The sequence below is a fragment of the Ceratotherium simum genome, chromosome 26, assembly GCF_057802395.1.
Source record: "Ceratotherium simum simum isolate JZ-2026a chromosome 26, ASM5780239v1, whole genome shotgun sequence".
Taxonomy (NCBI): Eukaryota; Metazoa; Chordata; class Mammalia; order Perissodactyla; family Rhinocerotidae; genus Ceratotherium; species Ceratotherium simum.
Window position 1 is genome coordinate 25,592,361 of NC_141925.1, and position 21,352 is coordinate 25,613,712.

General features: G+C 50.5%; 1 protein-coding gene across 1 annotated transcript; it reads left to right on the forward strand.

Annotated features, from left to right (window-relative positions):
- The first annotated feature begins 61 nt into the window (after positions 1-61).
- ITGAX (integrin subunit alpha X) lies at positions 62-19,527 on the forward strand. The gene is made up of 30 exons (XM_087417363.1): positions 62-193; positions 783-888; positions 1,369-1,472; positions 1,778-1,848; positions 2,000-2,114; positions 3,820-3,950; positions 4,070-4,215; positions 4,459-4,612; positions 4,924-5,074; positions 5,283-5,356; positions 5,521-5,650; positions 5,764-5,906; positions 6,092-6,232; positions 6,326-6,535; positions 9,738-9,868; positions 9,986-10,143; positions 10,286-10,440; positions 11,162-11,293; positions 11,382-11,455; positions 11,674-11,815; positions 14,169-14,285; positions 14,376-14,455; positions 14,546-14,629; positions 16,611-16,689; positions 16,804-16,911; positions 17,023-17,106; positions 17,313-17,426; positions 17,568-17,669; positions 17,917-18,027; positions 18,580-19,527. Exons 1-30 carry the CDS (start codon positions 139-141, stop codon positions 18,676-18,678), a joined length of 3,501 nt encoding a protein of 1,166 aa, XP_087273489.1. The 5' UTR covers positions 62-138; the 3' UTR covers positions 18,679-19,527.
- The last annotated feature ends 1,825 nt before the right edge of the window (positions 19,528-21,352 follow it).

Sequence of the window (21,352 nt, forward strand, 5' to 3'; positions counted from 1 at the left end):
GTATTCTCCACCCTCTACTTCTGAGTCATGCTGACAACTTCCCTCCCTGCCTCCAGCCCCCTGACCACCTCTCTGCTCGCTTCCTCCTTTGGCACCTTGGTCCGGCTGTGCCTCCAGTGGCTAGGAGCTCAGAAGAACATGTCTGACCTTCCAGTTATGACCAGGACCAGGACATCTCTCCTCCTGCTGATGGGTAAGCTGGGGAATCTGATGAAAGAGGAAAAGGGGGTTGGGGTCCAGGTAATGGAGAGAGCTGAGAACGCACATGTTTTAGACTAAGACGTTAGGGGAGGGATCTGGAGTTACATAGGGTTTGGGGTCTTTAGTTTGTGGAGGGAGAGAATACTGATGAACCAATTTGGCAGAAGTTCAAGAGATGCTGGAAGAGATGCCGGTTGCCTGGACAACCCAGAGATTTCTCAAGCAGGCAAAACAAGTCAACCTTGTGTTCTGTCCACAGGGTCCCTTTGGCCCCAAGTTTTCTTGGACTCTCCCTCCTAGGAACCCCAGGGGTGGGGGTGGGGAAGGAGCATCTTCAGAGCTTGTGTACTGCTCTGTGGAAATGGAGAATTGAAACTTGCCAGCAAGCCAGGGTGAAGTGCTGTCTCTGGACTATCTGAAGGGGAGAAGCAAGGCCGAGGGAGGTCTGAGCCTGGGAGTCCAGAAGACCAGGAGACGCTGGGACACTGGGCCTGGAGAGGAGAGCAGGGGGCTGGGGGCCAGGGAGATAGAGCAGGAGGAAGACCCGTCTCCAAAGCTTCTCTTCTCACTCTTCTCCTCAGCCTTGGCTTCCTCTCTCTGCTTCAACTTGGACACGGACCAGCCAACAATCTTCCACATGGATAGTGCTGGCTTTGGACACAGCGTGGTCCAGTACGCCGACTCTCGGTGAGGCCCGGGTGGTGACTGGCCTCTGGCTCTCAATGCCTCTCGCTGCACAGAGTCCTGTTCCTCCCCATGCCCTTCCCTATATTCACAAACTGTCTTCTCTGTCGGGTAGGGCAATTCCCCCAAGGTCATGAAGAGCTGGACTGAAAGCAGGCGCTGCCTTGCCATCTCAACAATCACAGCTAATGTTTATTGAGCACAGCGCCAGGCGCTGTGCCAGGCACCCTTTAGTGGGCCATGATTTAGTCCTCACAACAACCTTATGAGGTAGTAATCAATCATTCAACAGATATTTGTTGAGCATCTTCTGTATGTCTCAGGAGCCAGGCATACACTAGAGAATAAAACAGACAAAAATCCATCCCACTGGAGCTTAAATTGTTGTTAATCTCCAGTCCACAGATGAGGAAATGGAGGCTCAGAGAGGTGAAGTCTGACTCCAGTGTCCACACTCTTAACTGTAGTGTTCTTTCCCCCCAGGGTGGTGGTTGGAGCCCCCCAGGAGATAAAGGCTGCCAACCAAACAGGCGGCCTCTACCAGTGTGACTACAGCACAGGCAGGTGTGAGGCCATCCGCCTGCAGGGTGAGTCGCTGCCCCTCCCCGGGACCCAGGTCCTGGCTGCCATGATCTGGGGGCCTGAGCGGAGCATAGGAGACCCACTTCCCAGCTTCAGCTCTGTCTGCAGACCCTTACCCTCAGACAGGCTTCCTGACCCCCTCAAGGCCTCCTTGCCCAACATACCCCTGCCCCCCGTAGCTTCACCAAGACCTGAAAGCCCCCTTGACCTGTTAGATCTCCTTGTCTCCCAGGGTTGAGGTGCCCCCTGCCCAGATCTTACACAGCTTCCTCTGTCCTGAGGGTGACCGTGCAAATATCTGTCTCCTTAGTCCCCCCAGAGGCTGTGAACATGTCTCTGGGCCTGTCCCTGGCGGCTGCCACCAACCCCTCTCAGCTGCTGGTGAGTTGCCCTGAGTCACGAGAGCATCCTGAGGGGAGGAGTGGGGACCTGGGGCTGCTGGGGCTGGGGTCTTGACTAGGGTGGAGGTGCTGGGGTTGGAGGGTGGGACAGAAGCAGGGAAGCCCCTCCCACCAGCCCTCTCTGTCCCCAGGCCTGTGGCCCCACCGTGCACCATGCATGCAGGGAGAACGTGTACTTGACTGGGTTCTGCTTCCTGATGGCCTCCCCATCCTGGCAGGCCCAGAGGCTCCCTGCTGCCCTGCAGGGTGAGTGTTCGGGGCCACCTTGTCCTTTGAGGAGCCCACTCATGGCTGACTAGGGGTGCAATGGGGCCAGAGGCACTCTTGCCAGAGTGGATAAAAAAAGCAAGACACGGAAAAAAATATTTACTGGATGGTGTAGTGGCTCTAAACACGGGCTGGGAGTCACCGCCTGCTTCCCCAGTGCCCCATCACCATCCCACTGCAGGCCTTTTCTATGACCTTAGCCTCTCTGAGCCTCAGTTTCTTCGTCTGTCAGATGGGGATAATAACACACTCAGCGCTGAGAATAACATGAGATGATCCATGGCCAGGGTTTAGGACAGTGCCTGGCATGTGGTGAGGGCTCAATTAATGCCAGCTGCTATTATTTTTAGAGAGAAGGGAATTTATTTCCACCCAGTGCACCCTGGGGTATAACCAATTGGTTTGTGCAGCAGCCTGGGAAAGGATGATGACGGTGCAGACACTAAACAGTGTGTATGTGTGTGTGCGTGCATGTGCATGTGTATAGATGCAGGGATGTGTGTGCCCGTGTAAGCACACGTGTGTGCACATGCATGTGTACGTGCACATGTGTGCACGCACACGTATGTGTGCGTGTGTGTGTGAGCGTGTGTGTGTGTGTGTGTGTGTGTGTGTGTGTGGAGGTTGAGACATAGGATCTGGCTTCCCTTGTGCTGGTGAGGATGGGAGATGAGGTGGAATGTGAGCTTTTCAGATCCAGCCCACAGCAGACCAAGGCCCCTCCCTGGTTTCACATTCACACTCAGGCCCTTGGAGAGATGGACATCCGGCCACTGAATGGGGCTCTAGACTTCACCCCCAGGCGCCTGGGCTCCCATCAGAACACCCAGGACACCACTCTACCTGGTGGGAGGCCTTTGGGGCAGAAAGGGGAAGCTGGGAGCTAGGAATGGAATGGGGTCTCCTCTCTGGGAGCTGGGAGAGCTTCCTCTTCTGAGGACAGATTCTACACTTATCCAGAAGGGGAGTAGGGGCCTGTATTTATGCTGAAAACAGAATAGGGCCAGTGTGTGGCTGTCAACATGGGTGACTTAAAAATATTTAACAATGGGCTGGCCCCCTGGCCTAGTGGTTAAGTTTGGTGCACTCTGCTTCGGTGGCTCAGGTTCGATTCCTGGGCGTGGACTTACACCACTCGTTGGCAGCCGTGCTGCGGCAGTGACCCATGTATGAAATAGAGGAAGATTGGCATGGATGTTAGCTCAGGGTGAAGCTTCCTCAAGCAAAAAGAGGAAGATTGGCAATGGATGTTAGCTGAGGGCCAATCTTCCTCAGCAAAAAAAAAAAAAAAAGTACAGTTTGGCACTCACCAATGAAGACAGACCCTGGCCAGGGGCAAGAGCAGGGTCCTTTCATGCTGGATCATGGGGATGTTGGGGGAAGAGGTGGGGTAGGGCCGAGGGGGAGGGGCATGGACAGCCAAGGTAGAAGGAGGGCCCCTCAGCTTCTTACCATCTGGATTGGAGGAACTTGCACTTTTTTTATCAACCAGGCTGGCTGTGCAGGTTTGAGCAGCTGAATCACAGATGTAGCCTCTTTAGAGATTTTAGGAGATGGAAGGGCCCTGTTCTAGGTCGGGGTTAGGGAAGCCACTGTGGGGGTGAGGGGGTTAGTTTTGAGTCTAGGAGGCTGAGGTCCTGGGCTCTGACTCTGGCCTTCCCGATGGTGCCACCTCCTTCCCCAGAGTGCCCGAAGCAGGATCATGACATTGTGTTCCTGATTGACGGCTCAGGCAGCATCAACTCCAGAGATTTTGCCAAGATGCTGAACTTCGTGAGAGCTATCATGAGCCAGTTCCAGAGACCCAGCACCCAGGTGTGCCCTCGGGGGAGGGAAGGCGAGCGTGCAGGGCCTACTGGGGGAGGCTGGTGGGAGGAGCCCCAGGGGTTCTGGTGGGGTGGCCTTGGCCCCCAGCCCCACGTTTTTTTTTCCAGTTCTCCCTGATGCAGTTCGCCAGCATATTCCAGGTGCACTTCACCTTCGAACTCTTCATGCACAGCTCAGACCCACTAGACCTGTTGAATTCTGTACGCCAGCTGAGAGGGTACACTCACACAGCCTCAGCCATCCGAGAGGTCACGTGAGTCCTGACTTCTCCCACACCCTTCCCCAAAGCATCTCGTCTTCCTTTGGGCCTCATCTAGCTCCATGAGAAAGGGACAGATGAGGACCAAAATTTGTCTGTGGTCTCCTGGCCAAGCTGGGGCCCTCCGGATGGGACCGGGGCTTCCCAGAGGAAGTGGCATCTCCTTGTTCTCACACAGGCACAGGGACTAGCAGCAGTTCTGTTCACAGGCCTCAGGACTCTCTTCTTTCCTGACAGAAAAAAACTGTTCAGTGCCCAAAGTGGGGCCCGAAAGGATGCCTCCAAGGTCCTCATCGTCATCACCGATGGGCGGAAACAAGGCGACCCCCTGGGTTATGAGGCTGTCATCCCCATGGCTGAGGCGGCGGGCATCATCCGCTATGCAGTCGGGGTAGGATGTGGGATGCCCTCCAACCACTTCCTCCCCTTTCTTCCTCTTAAGGCAACTTCCCCCTCAAGGACAGAAACCCCAGCTCCCTCAGCTTCTATTACCTCCAGGGGGAAAACTCTATTCCAGCCTGGGGGACCCATGATCCTTTTCCCTAAACTCCTTGATGCAGTCTGAACCGCATTTTTCTCACCTGTACATCGGGTGTAATAATATTGACTTTGCTGGGTTATTGGAGGATATCAGCACCCAGCACACGGTAGGCATATTAGATTTCTGATAATTTTCATGGAGTTGGTCTTTGTTGGGGACAGGTGGGATCGGCTTTTCAAGGGCTACAATCCTGGAAAGAATTAAATGACATTGCGTCGAAGCCCTCCCATGAACATATATTTACCGTGGAGAACTTTGATGCTTTGAGAGACGTTCAAAACCAATTGAAAGAGAAGATCTTTGCCATTGAAGGTAAGTCAGAGATGAAACTACTCACTTGAGAAACCTTCACCCATAAACTCTTTTCCTTCTTGAACCCAGACACCCGTGTCATGGGCACTAACCCTTCCCTTTCAGTATTAGTCTCCAACATTAGATCCTCTTACAGCTGAGGTGTACTTCTTGGACCTGGCAAAGCCTGTCTTTCCCCCTGGAATCTAAGTGTCATGCCTTCACCTAGGTACACAGACCCTAAGCAGTAGTTCCTTCGAATTGGAGATGGCCCAGGAGGGCTTCAGTGCTGTGTTCACGCCTGTGAGTGGGGCACTTTTCAGGCCACTGATGTAGAATGAGGGAGAGAAGGGAGGAGGGAAGGCAAGGGTGGGCATCATGAGTGAGTGGGGTCAGCGCAGGCATTGTTCTGGAGTAGGCTGTCGTCTCACTCTGGCCTGCTCAGCCCTGGAATCCTTTCCTCCCAGGATGGGCCCGTTCTGGGGGCTGTGGGGAGCTTTGGCTGGTCTGGAGGTGCCTTCCTATACCCCCCAAATATGAGCCCCACCTTCATCTACGTGTCTCAGAACAATGTGGACATGAGAGACTCTTACCTGGGTGAGAAAAGGCTGTGGTTGGGGGACAGGTGGGGGATGAGCTGCCTGGGGGGGCAGGAGCCCAGGGGAGGGGGCTAGAGGGAAAGCCTTTGTGCTGAGGCCTGGCCCCCTCAGGTTACTCCACCGAGCTGGCCCTTTGGAAGGGGGTGCAGAGCCTTGTCCTGGGGGCCCCCCGCCATCAGCACACCGGGATGGTTGGCATCTTCACCCAGGTGTCCAGGCAATGGACGCTGAAGGCTAACGTCACAGGCACCCAGGTCGGTGTGAAGGAAGCCGAGTGGAACATGACGGTGGCAGGGTCTCCAGGGACAGAGAGGGGGGAGACGCAGGGGGTTTGGGGCCCATGGGGGGAGGTCCTGGTGGCTGGGTAGAGGCGGGTCCTGGCCCAGAAGGGGTTCCTCCGGCAGGGGCAGGCAGGATGACTTCAGGCTCTGCCCTGCAGATCGGCTCCTACTTCGGGGCCTCCCTGTGCTCTGTGGATGTGGACAGAGATGGCAGCTCCGACCTGGTCCTCATTGGGGCTCCCCATTACTACGAGCCAACCCAGGGGGGCCAGGTGTCTGTGTGCTCTTTGCCCCGGGGGGTGAGTGGCTGGTGAGACCTGGGCTGGGTGGGGCCTGGGTGTGGGGTGGAGGGGTTGCCTGGGTTGGGTCCTGACACTGGTTTTGTTCTGCAGAGGGCTAAGTGGCAGTGTGAAGCTGTTCTCCGTGGGGAGCAGGGCCACCCCTGGGGCCGCTTTGGGGCAGCCCTGACGGTGCTGGGGGATGCGAATGGGGACAAGCTGACAGATGTGGCCATTGGGGCCCCAGGAGAGCAGGAGAACCAGGGTGCCGTCTATCTATTTCATGGAACCTCAGGACCGGGCATAAGCCCCTCCCACAGCCAGGTGAGGACTGGTCACAGATCCTGTCCCTACAACAACCTCCTTTTGCTTCTCCCCATCTTCTACACTGCACCTGGAAAATTCTCCTTTAGCTCATCTTACCTCCTTTGCCAGCACTGAGCACCTTGTAGGCAGCAAGCAAAATCTGCGGAATTTGAGAAATGAAAACATTGACTGGTAGGTTCCTTGCTTTGTGTGGGGACTTGATACTTAAGTGGGTTCTCCACCCAGACCTTTTAATCCCGCAGCAGCTTTACAAGGTACATAGGCCAGACGTTAGCAAACCCATCTTACAGGTGAAATCTAGGGCGCGGAAGACATAAGTGACTTGACTTGTCTAGGGTTTATAGTGGATCAGGAATGGTAATTAGGGAGGTTCCAATCTCCTGACTGCTAACCCAGTACTCGGTCTCTTGGTGGCTCCCTGTTGCCAATCAGTTTAGGTCCGGCTGCTCAGTCTGCCTGTCCACTCACTCCTTCATCCTCAGATGTTATATGACTTTCTTCTCTCCTGCCGTCAGTTATCCTGCCAAATGCCCAAATAGGCAGGAGCCCTTCAACTAATGCGGCAGAGACCCTTGGCAAAAGTCAAAGAAGCCCCCATTGAAAGACAGGCAAAGGATCTGAATAGACATTTCTCCAAAGATAATATACAAAGGACCAATATGCACATGAAAAGATGTTCAACAACATAAGTTGTCAGTCATCTGCAAATCAAAAGCACGATGAGACACCACTTCACACTCACTAGGATGGCTAGAATCATAAAGACACATACTAACAAGTGTTGATGAGGATGTGGAGAATTTGGTACCCTCATACACTGCCGGTGGGAAAGTACGATGGTGCAGCTACTTTGGAAAACAATTTGGCATTGCCTCAAAAAGTTAAACAGAGAGTTACCGTATGACCCAGCAATTACACCCAAGAGAATTGAAAACATATTCTACACCAAAAGTTATACATGAATGTGCATAGCAGCATTATTCATAATAACCAAAAGGTGGAAACAACTCAAACGCTCATCAACTGATGAATAGATAAATAAAGTGTGGTATACCCACACAATGGAATTTTACCCAGCCATAAAAGGAATGAAGTACTGAGACATGCTACAACATAGATAAACCTTGAAAACATTATGCTCAGTGGAAGAAGCCAGTCACAACAGACCACATATTGTATGATTCCATTTATGTGAATAAGTAAATCCATAGGGACAAAAAGTAGATTAGTAGTTGCTGGGGGCTGGGAGTAGGGGGAAGTGAGGGACAAGGGGGTGACTGCTGACGGGTATGGGGTTTCTTTTTGGGGTGATGAGAATGTTCTAAAATTGATTTGGTGGTGGTTGCATGACTCTGTGAACATCCTAAAAACTACTGACTTGTGTACATTAAAAGGGTAAATTATACAGTATGTGAATTATGTCTCAAAAAGTTGTTGGAAAAAAATGTCAAAGACAATCTGTGCAGTTTTGTCACTTTGCAGCTACGTGATCGTGGTCATTACTTACCTCTCTGTGCTCAGTTTCCTCATCTGTAAAATGGTGATAATCGTAGAGTCAACCTCATTGGGCTGCTGCTGTGAGGATGAAGACATATATAGCACATACATACACGTGTGCCTAGCACATAATATGTGTTATATCATTAAATCCATTATTGTTAATACAGTTGAACAACTGCAAGGGTTCTAAAGAACTTGGAACTTTAGGAAGAGAGTGAATGCCTTTTCTGAGAATAACAAGAGGCCACCTGTTGTCATGAAACTACATTCAGTCCACACCAACTTATTGATCTTCCCCTGGCTGCAGCAGCTTAGAGGCATATTTCCGTAGACCCCCAATTGCAAATATCACTTGAGTTATACCCACAAAGCCTGACTCCAAGAGGAGACCTTTCCAGATTCGCTGGCCCGCCGTGATTTTCCTTCTTCCCTCCATGACATATCCCACCACATACTTGACTGGGAAGGACTTGCCTTGTTCCCCATGGGCCCATACACCAATGTGAGGATATGGCTGTGAGATCAATTTCCCAGAGCGTGAGGCCACTTGACTGTGTTTGTACTATTTCTACCCCCTTCTTCCTTTCTTTTTTTTGTGAGGAAGATCAGCCCTGAGCTAACATCCGATGCCAATGTTCCTCTTTTTTTTTTTTTTCACTGAGGAAGACTGGCCCTGGGCTAACATCCGTGCCCATCTTCCTCTACTTTATATGGGACGCCTCCACATCGTGTCTTGACCAGTGGTGCGTCGGTGTGCGCGCGGGATCCGAACCTGCGAACCCCGGGCCGCCACAGGGGAGCACGCACACTTAACCGCTGCTCCACTGGGCCGGCCCTTCCTTTCTAGACTCTCTTAGTAATTGGTAAATTTCTCTTTCATTTTATTATTACTACTCTTAATGTCTGCCAGTCCCAGTAGCACCCAGAGTTTTAAAGGGCACATTCTCCAAGGAATTGCTCCTCATTATAGGAGCGATGGAAATAAAAGAGCAGGGACCTCAAGGGGCGTGTAGAATCTGTGTATGGGCGCTGCCACTCCAACTTGGCCCCTCCTAGTCCTCTGAAGAGACAGGATGGCCATGGGGAGCAAAAAGGGGCCTTGGGCATGAGGTCAGAGGATCTGATTTCAGGTCTGGAGTCAGCCTCTTAAAGGCTGTGTGGTCTTGGCACTGTCTGTGAAGTGGGAGGTGGGCCTGGATGAGCTCCAAGGTCCCTTCCAGCCTTAATACTCATCATCATAAGTAATTGACTAGTGACCATATTCTAAGTGCTGTTCTAGGAACTATATGAATTAATTCATTTACTACTCATGGCTGAACTCTGAGGTATTATCCCCACGTGAAAGATGAGGAAACTGAGGCACAGAAAGATTGAATCCTGGCCCAAGGCCTTATGGCTCATAAGTGGAGGAGCCAGAATTGGAACCTGAGACTAACTAGATAAGCAACGAATGAAGCAGGTCACCAGGCCAGTCTTTCAATCGCTACTTCTTCATTTATGTCTCAGGACTCTTTCCTTTTCTCTAGTCGTCATTTCCCCATCCCCACCTCCTCTTTTTAGGCACTTCTTGGCAACATCTTTTCACTACTTACCTCTTCTTTCTGTCTCCCACATTCCTACCTCCTTATTCCTCTTGTTGCTGATTTCCAACTTGTTTCCCTCACCTCTCAACCCGGCTTGCCTTTCCCTCTCTGGCCAGCGGATCACAGGCTCCCAGCTCTCCCCCAGGCTTCAGTATTTTGGGCAGTCGCTGAGCGGGGGTCAGGATCTCACCCTGGACGGACTGGTGGACCTGGCTGTGGGGGCCCAGGGGCACGTGCTGCTGCTCAGGTGAGACGCTCCCCAGGTGGTCCTAAGTCCACATGGGACACCAGCTTCCCCACTCCCCATCCCATGTTGTCCTCCCGGGACCAAGAGCCTGTCCTCAGCTCAGTGTTCTATCCACAGGACTAGACCTGTGCTCAGGGTGTGGACGAACATCCACATCACACCTGCAGAGATTGCCAGGTCTGTGTTTGAGTGTCAGGAGCAGATGGCCTCTGGCCGGGAACTGGGTGTCGCCAATGTCTGCCTTCGTATTTATGAAACCCCCAAGAACCGGCTGGGTGAGTCCTCTCCTCTCCAGCCCAGGACATCCTCACCTCTGGAGTCCTCCAGCTTAGGACTCCTGTCTCCTGCCTTGCCACTTGCCCACCTGAGGAGTTCCTGGCTCTCTCAACCCTCCCCATCCCTTACTTTCCCCTACAGGTGACCTCAAAAGCTCTGTGACCTTTGACCTGACCCTTGACCCTGGCCGCCTGAGTCCCCGTGCCATCTTCGAGGAGACAAAGACCTGGAATCTGACTCGTGTCCGAGTGCTTGGGCTGAAGCAACACTGTGAGGCTGTGAAGTTGCTCCTCCCGGTGAGGGGACCTCGGAGTCCTGGGGATGGAGGCAATTCTGAGGCTGGCAGTGGGCTGGGCAGGGAAAGAACAGGGTGTGTTCTGGTCCTTGCTGTGGCTCATCCGCAGCACGGTACCTGGCATGCAGGAGGTGCTTAAAACTTGTTAGCTGAATGAGAGAGCGAGTGACTGAATGAATGGATGGGTTGGCTGCAATCGCCAGAAGCTACACAGCTGGATTTCAAGAAAGAGAGTTGCTTCAAAGAACTATGGGGTGGTGGGCAGGGATTCTTTCATCGAGCCGCTCCTCTGAGACAGGCCCCATCCTAGGTGCCAGGGAAACAGCAGTGGACAAAACAGCCTGTGCCCATAGGGAGCTCTGGGGGAAGACCAAAAACAATCAGGTTCCTGGATAATAGATGTCAGGTAGCGATGAATGCTATGAAGAAAGATAAAGCCAGGGAGAGAACAAAGAAGGTGTTGGGAGGCTTCTTGGAGCAGGTGAAGTTTGAGAAGATGCTGAATAGAGTGAGTGAGCCTGTGGGAGGCTGGGGGAAGGGAGTTCAAGGCAGATGACAAGCACAGCAGAGGTTCTGCACGGTGGGATCGTAGCAATGAGCGTTTATAGAGTGCAGGTAGGTATCGTTGTTACCCCATTCCACAGATGAGGAGATGGGACACAGCTAATGAACGTGAGGGTGCTTTCCTTAGTCACCTGCTGTCTTCAATGTCCATCCTCTAGGCCTGTGTGGAGGACTCAGTGACTCCTATCATCTTGCGTCTCAATTTCTCCCTGGTGGGCGAGCCCATCCCTTCCTTCGGAAGCATCCGGCCTATACTGGCTGTGGATGCTCAGAGATACTTCACGGCCTCTGTGAGTCCCCGTGTTGGGATCTTCCAGAGAGGGTGGAGGGTGTGGACTCCAGACCTTAGGGAAAACCCGGCTTTGCCTTCCCTCTCAGCTCCCCTTTGAGAAGAACTGTGGAGCCGACCATGTCTGCCAGGACGACCTTGGCATCTCCTTTGGCTTCTCAGGGTGAGAAGCCACCTTAGACCTCCTTAGATCTGCCCTGGTCCCCCAGCCCCCTCCTGGAACCTAGAGCTCCTGCCCCGGCCCTCACTACCATTTCTATCCTGTGCTCGGAAACCAGACATCCTGTCCCTCGTCTCTCCCCGACCTCCCCGCTCTGTGTTTCATCCCCAGACCATTTCTAGCCCCAGTCACAGAATCCTGCCCTCTATCCCAACACCTAGCTTGAAGACCCTGATTGTGGGGAGTAACCTGGAGCTGAACATGGAAGTGACAGTGAGGAATGATGGCGAGGACTCTTATGGAACCGCAGTCACCTTTTTCTACCCTCCAGGGCTGTCTTATCGACGTGTGGCAGGGGTCCAGGTATTATTCCCTTGGGGGAGGAAGTGGCTGACCACTGGGGATCAGTAGACTCCTGTGTGGGGTTCAAAGCTCAGGCTGGGGCTGCCATCGCTTAGCAGCCTCTCATAAGCCAAGAGGTCTGGGCTGCTCATGGTTGGATGGATGTGGTTGTGCTGTCGGGGACTTACCTGGGTGGGCTCAAGCTGTGTTCAGCTCTAGGCATTGCGTTTTAAGGGCACTGGCTATCAAGAAGGAATACCCAAGAGGCTGTTAATGTGGAGAAAGAGGGCACCCTGCTTTAAATTTCTTTGTATTCCACATCATATCAACATTCCTCTTTTAAAGAAAAACATAGGGCCGGCCCCGTGGCTTAGCGGTTAAGTGCGCGCGCTCTGCTGCTGGCGGCCCGGGTTCGGATCCTGGGCGCGCACCAACGCACTGCTTCTCCGGCCATGCTGAGGCTGCGTCCCACATACAGCAACTAGAAGGATGTGCAGCTATGACATCCAACTATCTACTGGGGCTTTGGGGCAAAAAAAAAAAGGAGGAGGATTGGAGGAACAATAGATGTTAGCTCAGGGCCAGTCTTCCTCAGCAAAAAGAGGAGGATTAGCATGGATGTTAGCTCAGGGCTGATCTTCCTCACAAAAAAAAAAAAAAAGAAAAACATATCTTAGCCTTCAAATATTTTAAAACACCATTCTGTAGGAGTTGAATTTATTGGTTACTCTAGATCAGGGCTTGACGTACTTTTTCTATAAAGGGCTAGATAGTAAATATTTCACTTGTGTGGGCCGTGCAGGGTCCGTCGCATCTACTCAACTCTCCTGTTGTAGGGCGAATGCAGCCATTGACAACATGTATATGAATGAGCATGGCTGTGTTCCAATAAAACTTTATTTATAAAAATTGGTGGTGGGCTGTTGTTTGGCAATCCCTGTTCTAGAAGACAGAACTAGGACTGCCCGGTGTCAAAGAGAAACAGAGATTTAACAAAGTTTTATTATGAAAAATGTTAAACACTTGCAAAAGTAGAGAGTAATTCAACAAACCTCCCCAGAACTTATCACCCAGATTCAACAATTAGCAACATTTTGCCACATTTGTTTCATCTGTTTTTTTTTTTTCCCCCTTTGCTGAAGTATTTTAAAACAAATCCTATGGGGCCGGCCTAGTGGCGCAAGCGGTTAAGTGCGCGCGCTCCGCTGTGGCAGCCTGGGGTTCGCCGGTTCGGATCCCGGGTGCGCACAGACGCACTGCTTGGCAAGCCATGCTGTGGTGGCATCCCATATAAAGTGGAGGAAGATGGGCATGGATGTTAGCTCAGGGCCAGTCTTCCTCAGCAAAAAAAGAGGAGGATTGGCAGATGTTAGCACAGGGCTGCTCTTTCTCACACACAAAAAAAACAAAAACAAATCCTAGACCTCGTGCCATTGTGCTCCTCCCTATTTTGCTAGATAGTTCTGGATAGTGGGGATATCTTATATGACCCCAATGCCATTATCACACCCAATGAAATGAATGATTCCTTCGTATGGGGACTATAATCAAATTTCCTTAATTGTCTCAAAAATATCTTTTTACATCTGGTTTATTTGAATCAGCATATAAACTAGGTCCACATGTTACATTTGGTTGGTTGGTCTCCTATGTCTCTCTTAGGCTAGTATTCCCAATGAAGACACATTTTGATTAGTCTGAAGGAATGCACTGGGAATGGCAAGCTCCAGAGGCGTGAGGGGTGAGCGCCCTGTCATTGAAAGTACTTCCAGACATATCAGCCAAATGCAACGTGTGGACCTTCGTTGGATATTGATCTAAAAATGAGCTATAAAATAACATTTTTGGAGACAATCTAGGAAGACTGAACATGACCTGGATATTAGCTGATATTTAGGAGTTGTTAGTTTTGTTGGGTGTGATTTGTTGAGTCTTGTGGTTATGGTAAAAAATACCCTTATCTGTTGTTGGTATACATTGAAATATTTCTGGGTGAAACAATATGATATTCGGAATGTGTTTTAAATTATTCAGAAAAAAAAGTGGAGAGCAGCTGAATGAAACAAGAGTAGGCAAATGTTGATAATTTAAGCTGAGCGATGGGTACATGGGGGTTGATTTATCTAGTCTCTCTACTTTTGAGTGTGTTTGAAATTTTCCATAAAAAATTCTTTTAAAAAATAATAAATAAAAAAGGGGGAAACTCTAATAAATCTGGGATTTCTACATTAGGAGGAAGTTTGACCAGGTAGTGTCCAAGGATTTTGTAAAACATAACCTTAAAATAGATTCCAGGAAACTCTCACTACTTCATGGAGTCTCTTTGGAACACTAACAGATGCTCACCTGTCTTTTTTCAACTGTCCTTGCCTAGAGCCAGCTGCAGCCACACTCCCCACGCCTAACCTGTGACAGTCCCCCATCCAGGGGCCAGGGCACTCAGAGCACTCGCTGCAGCATCAACTACCTTGTCTTCCGCCAGGGCGCCCAGGTCAGCCTTGCTTCTGCCCACCCCCACTCCTCTGCTCCTACCCTGTCTCAATCCTTGGTGACCTCCCCCCTGTTCCTGCCTCTTTCTCAGATCACCTTCATGGTCACCTTTGACGTCTCCTCCAAGGCCATGCTAGGAGATCGGCTTCTTCTGACAGCCAATGTGAGCAGGTGAGCTGGGCCAGGCCTGAGGCAGCGCCCCTTCACGCCCAGCCTCCTCCTCTGGAGCACTTGTCAACCGAGATCCTTCTGTTTCTTCAGTGATAATAACACCCCCAGGACCAGCAAGACCACCTTCCAGCTGGAGCTCCCGGTGAAGTACGCTGTCTACACCGTGATCAGCAGGTGCCAAACCACGACCTCAAAAGCGTTCTTCTCCATCACTCTGGTGGGGCTGGGGGAGATTCTCATTCCTGGCAGCAGCTAAACATCTGGGATATTTAGGTTTCATTGCCACCCTTTCAATCAATAGATGATACTGCTAGCTGTACTTACTCATCAATCATCTAGTGTTTATTGCAGACTAGCTATGATAATAATAATTGTGATATTATTATCATACTTCCTACATTTAATAGAGGCTATAGTTCTCAGAAGGCTTTCTCAAAAGCCCAATATTGTCCTACATTCCCTAAGAGATATGAGACATGTCCCTGTCTTCAAGGTTCCTACAGCCATAGCGGGGAGCAAGGTTACCACGATCCAAGGCAGAATCTCACCAAGGGCCTGGCTGTGCTTCTGCACCCCGAAGCTGTGTGAGTTTCCCAGGAGGCTAGGGCCTCCTGTCAAAGGAGCCTCAGCTAAGGGTTAAAGGGTCCACGGCATTTGACTTGGCCCTTGGCATTTGGGCAGTACAATTCTTCATTGCTAGGAGTAGATTTACACCCTACAGGGCTTTTAGAACCACTACTCCTCCTTTTCCCAGTCCCCTTTGGGAAGGATAGGGAGAAATGACCTGCCTGCTGCAGAGGCTGGATATCAGGGAGAAGCTGGATGAAAGGAAAATGCCCTATAATGCTGCCCAAGGAGGGATAGGCGAGGTGTTTGAAACCAAGGAGTCAAGTCAAGTGTTTGAGCAGATGCCTTCCTTCAACAAATACCTTCCTCGCATTTGCTATGTTCCAGACGCAATGCTGTGGTTGTTTTCCATACATTCATTTGATATTCAGCAAAGATTTATTGAGCTTCTATTATGTGTAATCAAAACCGGATGTAAACCCTTGCCCTTGTGGGATGTGTGCATTTGTGAGGTGTAACAGGCCCATGTGGCTTAGCCTGCGTACATTCCTCTGCTAGTTCGGCCCACGTGACTCACTGGATGTCTTCCTCCTGCCTAGAGTTTCACATGCTCATTCACATCTTCATATTGTGGGCTCTCGGCAGCCCAGCCAGGTGCATGCTCTGAGCTTGCTTGCTGGAGTGTGCACTGGGATTAGCACACTTCCTTGCAGGGCACTCACAGGCAGGGCACACCACATCTAGTCGTGTGTGGCCCTACAGCATAGCTGTACTCTGCAGATGTAACCCTGTGGGTGGGGGCACTCAGAAGGTCCCCCAGGATGAGGCTGGGGCACTTTTGGGGAGTCCCGCACAGAAGAAGGATGAGACTTCAGAGTAGGAGTGGTGGTCTAGAATTTGGACTGTGCAGGCAATGGACAGGTACCCAAGGAGAGGAGCAGGGAGGGGCAGAAGTGAGACCAGCTGCTCGTGTGAGGGGCCAGGCTGGCCACTGAGTCTCCAGGCATGGGCCTAGGCAGGCCTCAGAAGGCATTGTTACACTGAAACCCAGTGAAGAATCTGCTGTTGGGCCCTCCTTCACCTCCAAGCCCCACCCCAGAAAAGCCAAAGAAACAGGAGAGAAGGGCCCCAGGGAAGGCCTGTGAAACACCAGACAGGGGCAGTGTCCAGTAGACATTTGTCAACAGCATCAGCCTGAGTCTTCCTAAATCTTTGTTGTGTCCTACATGCCCATCCAGCATCCTCCATGCCTGTGAAGGGCTGAAAGGAAAACTGAGGCACAGAGAGGGCAGGCCCTGGCCCCTGCTCCCCTAGTGAGTCAGTGGCATAGCTCTCAGTCCCTTTCACTCCACCCTCTGCACAGCCCCCTTGGCACTTTCCTCTGTTGGCACCTTCTGCCAGCACCTTGCACCTAGCTGGAAGCGTAGCCCTGGTCCCTACACCCTCTCATTACCCCAAGTTAGCCACAGACCTCATTCTAGGCCACTCCAAAGCCCCAGTGACCCCCGTCTTGTCATGCTCCCAGCCAGAGCCTCTTCAGGAGGCCCCCATAGAACTTCAAATCTACCCATGCCTCTTCTCTCCCCAGCCATGAACAATCCACCAAGTACCTCAACTTCTCAGCCTCAGAGGAGAAGGAAAGCAGCAGGGTCCAGCATAGATACCAGGCAAGTGATGGTGACTCAGGAACGTGGGCTGGGGCAGGGGCCCAGGAGCCAGAGATTGGCGGGGGGGGAATGTGGGGTTTGGCATGGTCTTTGCCCTCACTGCCCTCTGTGCAGGTAAACAACCTGGGACAAAGGGACCTGCCTGTCAGCATCAACTTCTTGGTGCCTGTGGAGCTGAACCGAGTGCCCGTGTGGACAGAGGTGGAGGTCTCCCACCCCCAGGTACTCAAGGACTGTGTATGGCTCCTCCACTAATACCCTTTACCTGGATTCCCTGTCCCTCATGAATCCCTGACGGCCCCCCTGAGGTGCTTGCTCTCTGTCTTTTCCTAGAACCCATCCATTCAGTGCCCTTGGGAGAAAATAGCGCCCACAGAGTCTGATTTCCTGACCCACATTCAGAAGAATCTTGTGCTGGTGAGGAGAGCTCTGCGCTGTCCCCCACTTTAAGCCAGACATCAGAGGAATTTAATTCAGGAATCCCTGTTACGTTCAGATGGCCATCTGCTGAACGTCCCTCCTGAATTCTGATGTGGCTGCTCCCCTCAAATCAGACAGTTTAATGCTGTCTTCCACCTTCAAACCCATCTTTCTCTGGCCTGGTGCTACTTCTCTCTCCCTAGAACTGCTCCATTGCTGACTGCCTGAGCTTCCGCTGTGACATCCCCTCCTTCGGCATCCAGGAGGAACTTGACTTCATCCTGAAGGGCAACCTCAGCTTCGGCTGGGTCAAACAGGTGTGTAGGTCTAACAGCAGAGTCCCTTCCCTGGGTTCAGGTGGTAGTTGATGTGTCTGTGCTCATCCTCAAGCCAGGACATTTCTCAAACTCTGAGCCTTCCCAGAGCTAGTTCCCCAGCTCTCCCCCTCTCTTTTGCAGACATTGCAGAAGAAGCTGTTGGTCGTGAGTGTGGCTGAAATCACATTCGACAGATCTGTGTATTCCCAGCTTCCAGGACAGGAGGCATTTTTGAGAGCCCAGGTAGTGGTCGTGTGGTAGGCAGTGATCAGGCTGGTAAGAGGGCTCCTGCTGCTAAATCTGTGATGCTGGGTGGGAGGCTTGCAAGCCTGGAGGGAGGGCTTGTCCCTAAACCCATGAATGCTTCTGTATCTCACCCCTTGGAGCAGGGCCTGGGGAAGGAGGAGTGGGAGTTAAAGACTGGGGAACCTGGGAAGAGACTGAGACAGCAAGAGGCCTGATAATTTCTGGTGGGTCACCTTCACTCCAGATGGGGATGACGCTGGAGAAGTATGAGGTCCACAACCCCATCCCCCTCCTTGTGGGCAGCTCTGTGGGAGGACTGCTGCTTCTGGCTCTCATTACAGCTGTACTGTACAAGGTGAGTGTTTCATCCCACTCTTGACACCAACAGCATTTGATTCCACTCTTTCTGCAGTGTAAGAAAGAGCTTACCTTGGAGACAGATGCACATTCTTGCCAAGTCACTTCATTTGAGAGATCCCTTCCCACCTATGACATCACCAGTCCCCAGCTGTCCCCCGTGTTTGTGGCTTCCTATCTGATTCTCAGGACTCCTCTAATTTCTCTCCCTTTCTTTTCCACTCTTCTCTGTCTCTCTACATTTCCCTTGACAGCAGATTATAACATAAAAGCACAGCCCTGGATTTGATGTTGACACCACCGCTGCTTCTTTCTGTGACTGTAGGCAAGTGCCTTGTCTACTCTGGGTCTTGATTTCTCATTCTGAAGGTGATCTACCCAGCTCACAGAATTGTGGTAAAGTCTAAATGACACAATGTGTATAAAATTCCTAGTGCAGTGCCTGAACATAATAGGAGTTCCAGAAATGGTGATCCCTCTCCCTCCCACAGTCATCTCTTTTCCTCTTTCCACTGGACTTCCTGATTTTCTCCTCTTTCCTTCCCCACAGGTTGGCTTCTTCAAACGTCAGTACAAGGAAATTATGGAGGAAGCAAATGGACAGACTGTCCCAGAAAATGGGACATCAGACCCCCAAGTTGCGCAATAAGAAACTACCTCCTATTCTCCTTTGGATCTACTCTCTGAGAGGTTTCCTGGCCCTCTTACTCTCACCTAAGACAAGCCTGCGGGGGAAGAAATGTTCCATTAAAGGAGGCTGGGATCAGGCTGCTTTCTCCCTTTGGGAGGATTCAGCATGTTTGCATAAAGTGTCTTGCCTGGGAAAGGCCATTTGTCTTGTAAAGTCTCCAGTTGGAAACCCTAGGACAGGATCCCTGCTATGCCTCCTGGAAGACTTGACTTGGAATTTCTTCCTAGAAATATGTTGACAATAGCCTCAGGCCCTGGTCTCTCTTCCCCCACTAGCCACCAGTGATCTTTCTAAAATACAGTCCTGAACAAGCCACATATCCTCATCCATTTTCAGTGGCTCTCTATTACTCACAGGATAACATCTGAACTCTCTAGCTTGATGTTAGGAATCCAATTCCATTTCTAGAAGGTAGGCTTCAATGCACACACCGTGAGTTGCTCTGTGCCTCCCTGTCATCCCCATTTCTAGTAAAATACTGTCAGTATTAGGTCTTAGCTTCATCTTGGGAATCTCAGTCCATATTTCCCAAACGGAATTGAGAGTGAAATGTCTGCACATTGGAATTTGTAACCTTGGCTTCTAGCATTGGTCAGCATTGCTGGCTAGGAGGGAGGAGTGGAACCCCAGGAAGGGCACTGCCCCAGTGCGACTTTGGCTCAACCAGCTCCAGGAACTTTCAGAGATCAAGAGGCCCAGGTCACTTCCATTTTTTGAGGTTCCAAATATAGTAAGTGAAGAAATGCCAGAACATTATTATAAAAATTGTGTATTTTGAATGTTTTAAAATTAATAAATTAACATATTGCACAAAAAAGATGTATGTACTTTTATTGGGAAATATGTTAAAGGTCTAAAATTAAGGCGTTTTATGGATGTGAGTCCTGTACAATGACACTCATGGTGTCCCCTAATCATGGTGGACCCTGAACATCCCTTTATTTGGGGGTAAACTGACCTTAATCTACTCACTCCATTCTCAGGGCTTTCACTGATGGAAGTTGATGGGGCTGTGGGTGGGGGACAAGGAGAAGGGGCAGCTCTCAGTGGCTGTTCTCTCAGCTGGAAAGGTCATTGCAGTGAACCAATACACAGATGTTTCTTACAAATCCTGGGATGTGGTGAAGAGGACATTATTTGCGTATGGTTATCGACTGAAGGGCACTTCGAAGTCCTAGATCAGGGACCTGCCGCTCCCAATAAGCTCATTCTTGCTGTTATGCCACTCATCTCAGCATAAAGCTCAAAATGGTGTCTGGCACTGAGCTGAGAACCAATACATAGCAGACCATTCCCTTCCCTGGAGAGATCCCGCTGCTGCTGCCACCACCGTGATGCTCAGGCCACGTTGATGTTTTAGTTAGAAAAACAGAAGGGGGAGGCAGTTGACCCTGTGATGTGAGGGGAAGCTGGAAAGTGGCCCTTCTCCTCCACCCCAAAATATCTCCCCCATCCACCATCATAGGGTCCAAAATGCCTTTGGATTTTGAAGCTTTGGAGTCTCCAGAAAAACCAATTATCACGCAATAGCCACAAGTAGGGCTTCAGATTAGACTTTATGAGAATCCATCTTTACAGTGTTGTTTCTTTTTTTTTTGTGAGGGAGATCAGCCCTGAGCTAACATCCGTGCTAATCCTCCTCTTTTTGCTGTGGAAGACCGGCTCTGAGCTAATATCTATTGCCAATCCTCCTCCTTTTTTTCCCCCAAAGCCCTAGTAGATAGTTGTATGTCATAGTTGCACATCCTTCTAGTTGCTGTATGTGGGACGTGGCCTCAGCATGGCCGGAGAAGCGGTGCGTTGGTGCACGCCCGGGATCCGAACCTGGGCTGCCAGTAGTGGAGCGCACGCAATTAACTGCTAAGCCACTGGGCCGGCCCTACAGTGTTGTTTCTTAAAATGTGTTCTATGAACCACTGGTGGTCTCTGTTGGTCTCCTAAGTGCTAAGTTTTAGAGAAAGAAAGCAAGAAACACTTTTAAACCCATAGATCTCACACATTTGAAACTGGTGACTTTCACAGATATCCTGCTATAACCTTAATAATTGTGTTTTTAAAGTTGTCTATGGACTCCAAGGAGTGCAGTGGGCTCTTGTCTGACATGCAGGCAAGAGGTGCTGTTTTCACACAATTTTCCTTTGTGAGTTATTGCTTAACATTCATTATATTTGCATTTTTCAGGGTTGCTTTTGTGTTGTATTATATCCCCAAATAACAAAAATAGATCAGTGGCTCAAAAATTATTCATCGAAGCATGAAAGTTATGATTAAAAAAATAAAACATAATTGCTCCAACTAGAATAATGTCATCAAAATTAAAACTGAATGAGATTTCCATGCACATTTAATATAGGGATGTAGGAATGCTGGGGTGAGTGATTGTGAGCCAAAAAATTAAAATATACCTAGAAAATATTATACCATCTGAAAACAGGTGGTGTGCAGCTATCTGCACAGGTTGGGTCAGCTATCTATTTGTTGCTAGGCTGTTGTCCATTATGAAACTTTGTCAAATAGTGGCATAAGCTATCAAAGCTTTTGTGCCATTTTCAAACAGAGCATTATGACCTCTTCACATAGGGCAACAGAGATCTTGTAGAACAACTGCAACATATCATTTTCCCATCTTAAG

What these genes read in the sequence shown, in the direction of transcription:
- ITGAX (XM_087417363.1), top strand. Translation starts at nt 139, where the DNA reads ATGTCTGACCTTCCAGTTATGACCAGGACCAGGACATCTCTCCTCCTG. An exon ending in TCATCCGCTATGCAGTCGGG is followed by an intron (nt 4,613 to 4,923) that starts GTAGGATGTGGG and finishes TGTTGGGGACAG; the next exon opens with GTGGGATCGGCTTTTCAAGG. An exon ending in TAAGCCCCTCCCACAGCCAG is followed by an intron (nt 6,536 to 9,737) that starts GTGAGGACTGGT and finishes CTCTCTGGCCAG; the next exon opens with CGGATCACAGGCTCCCAGCT.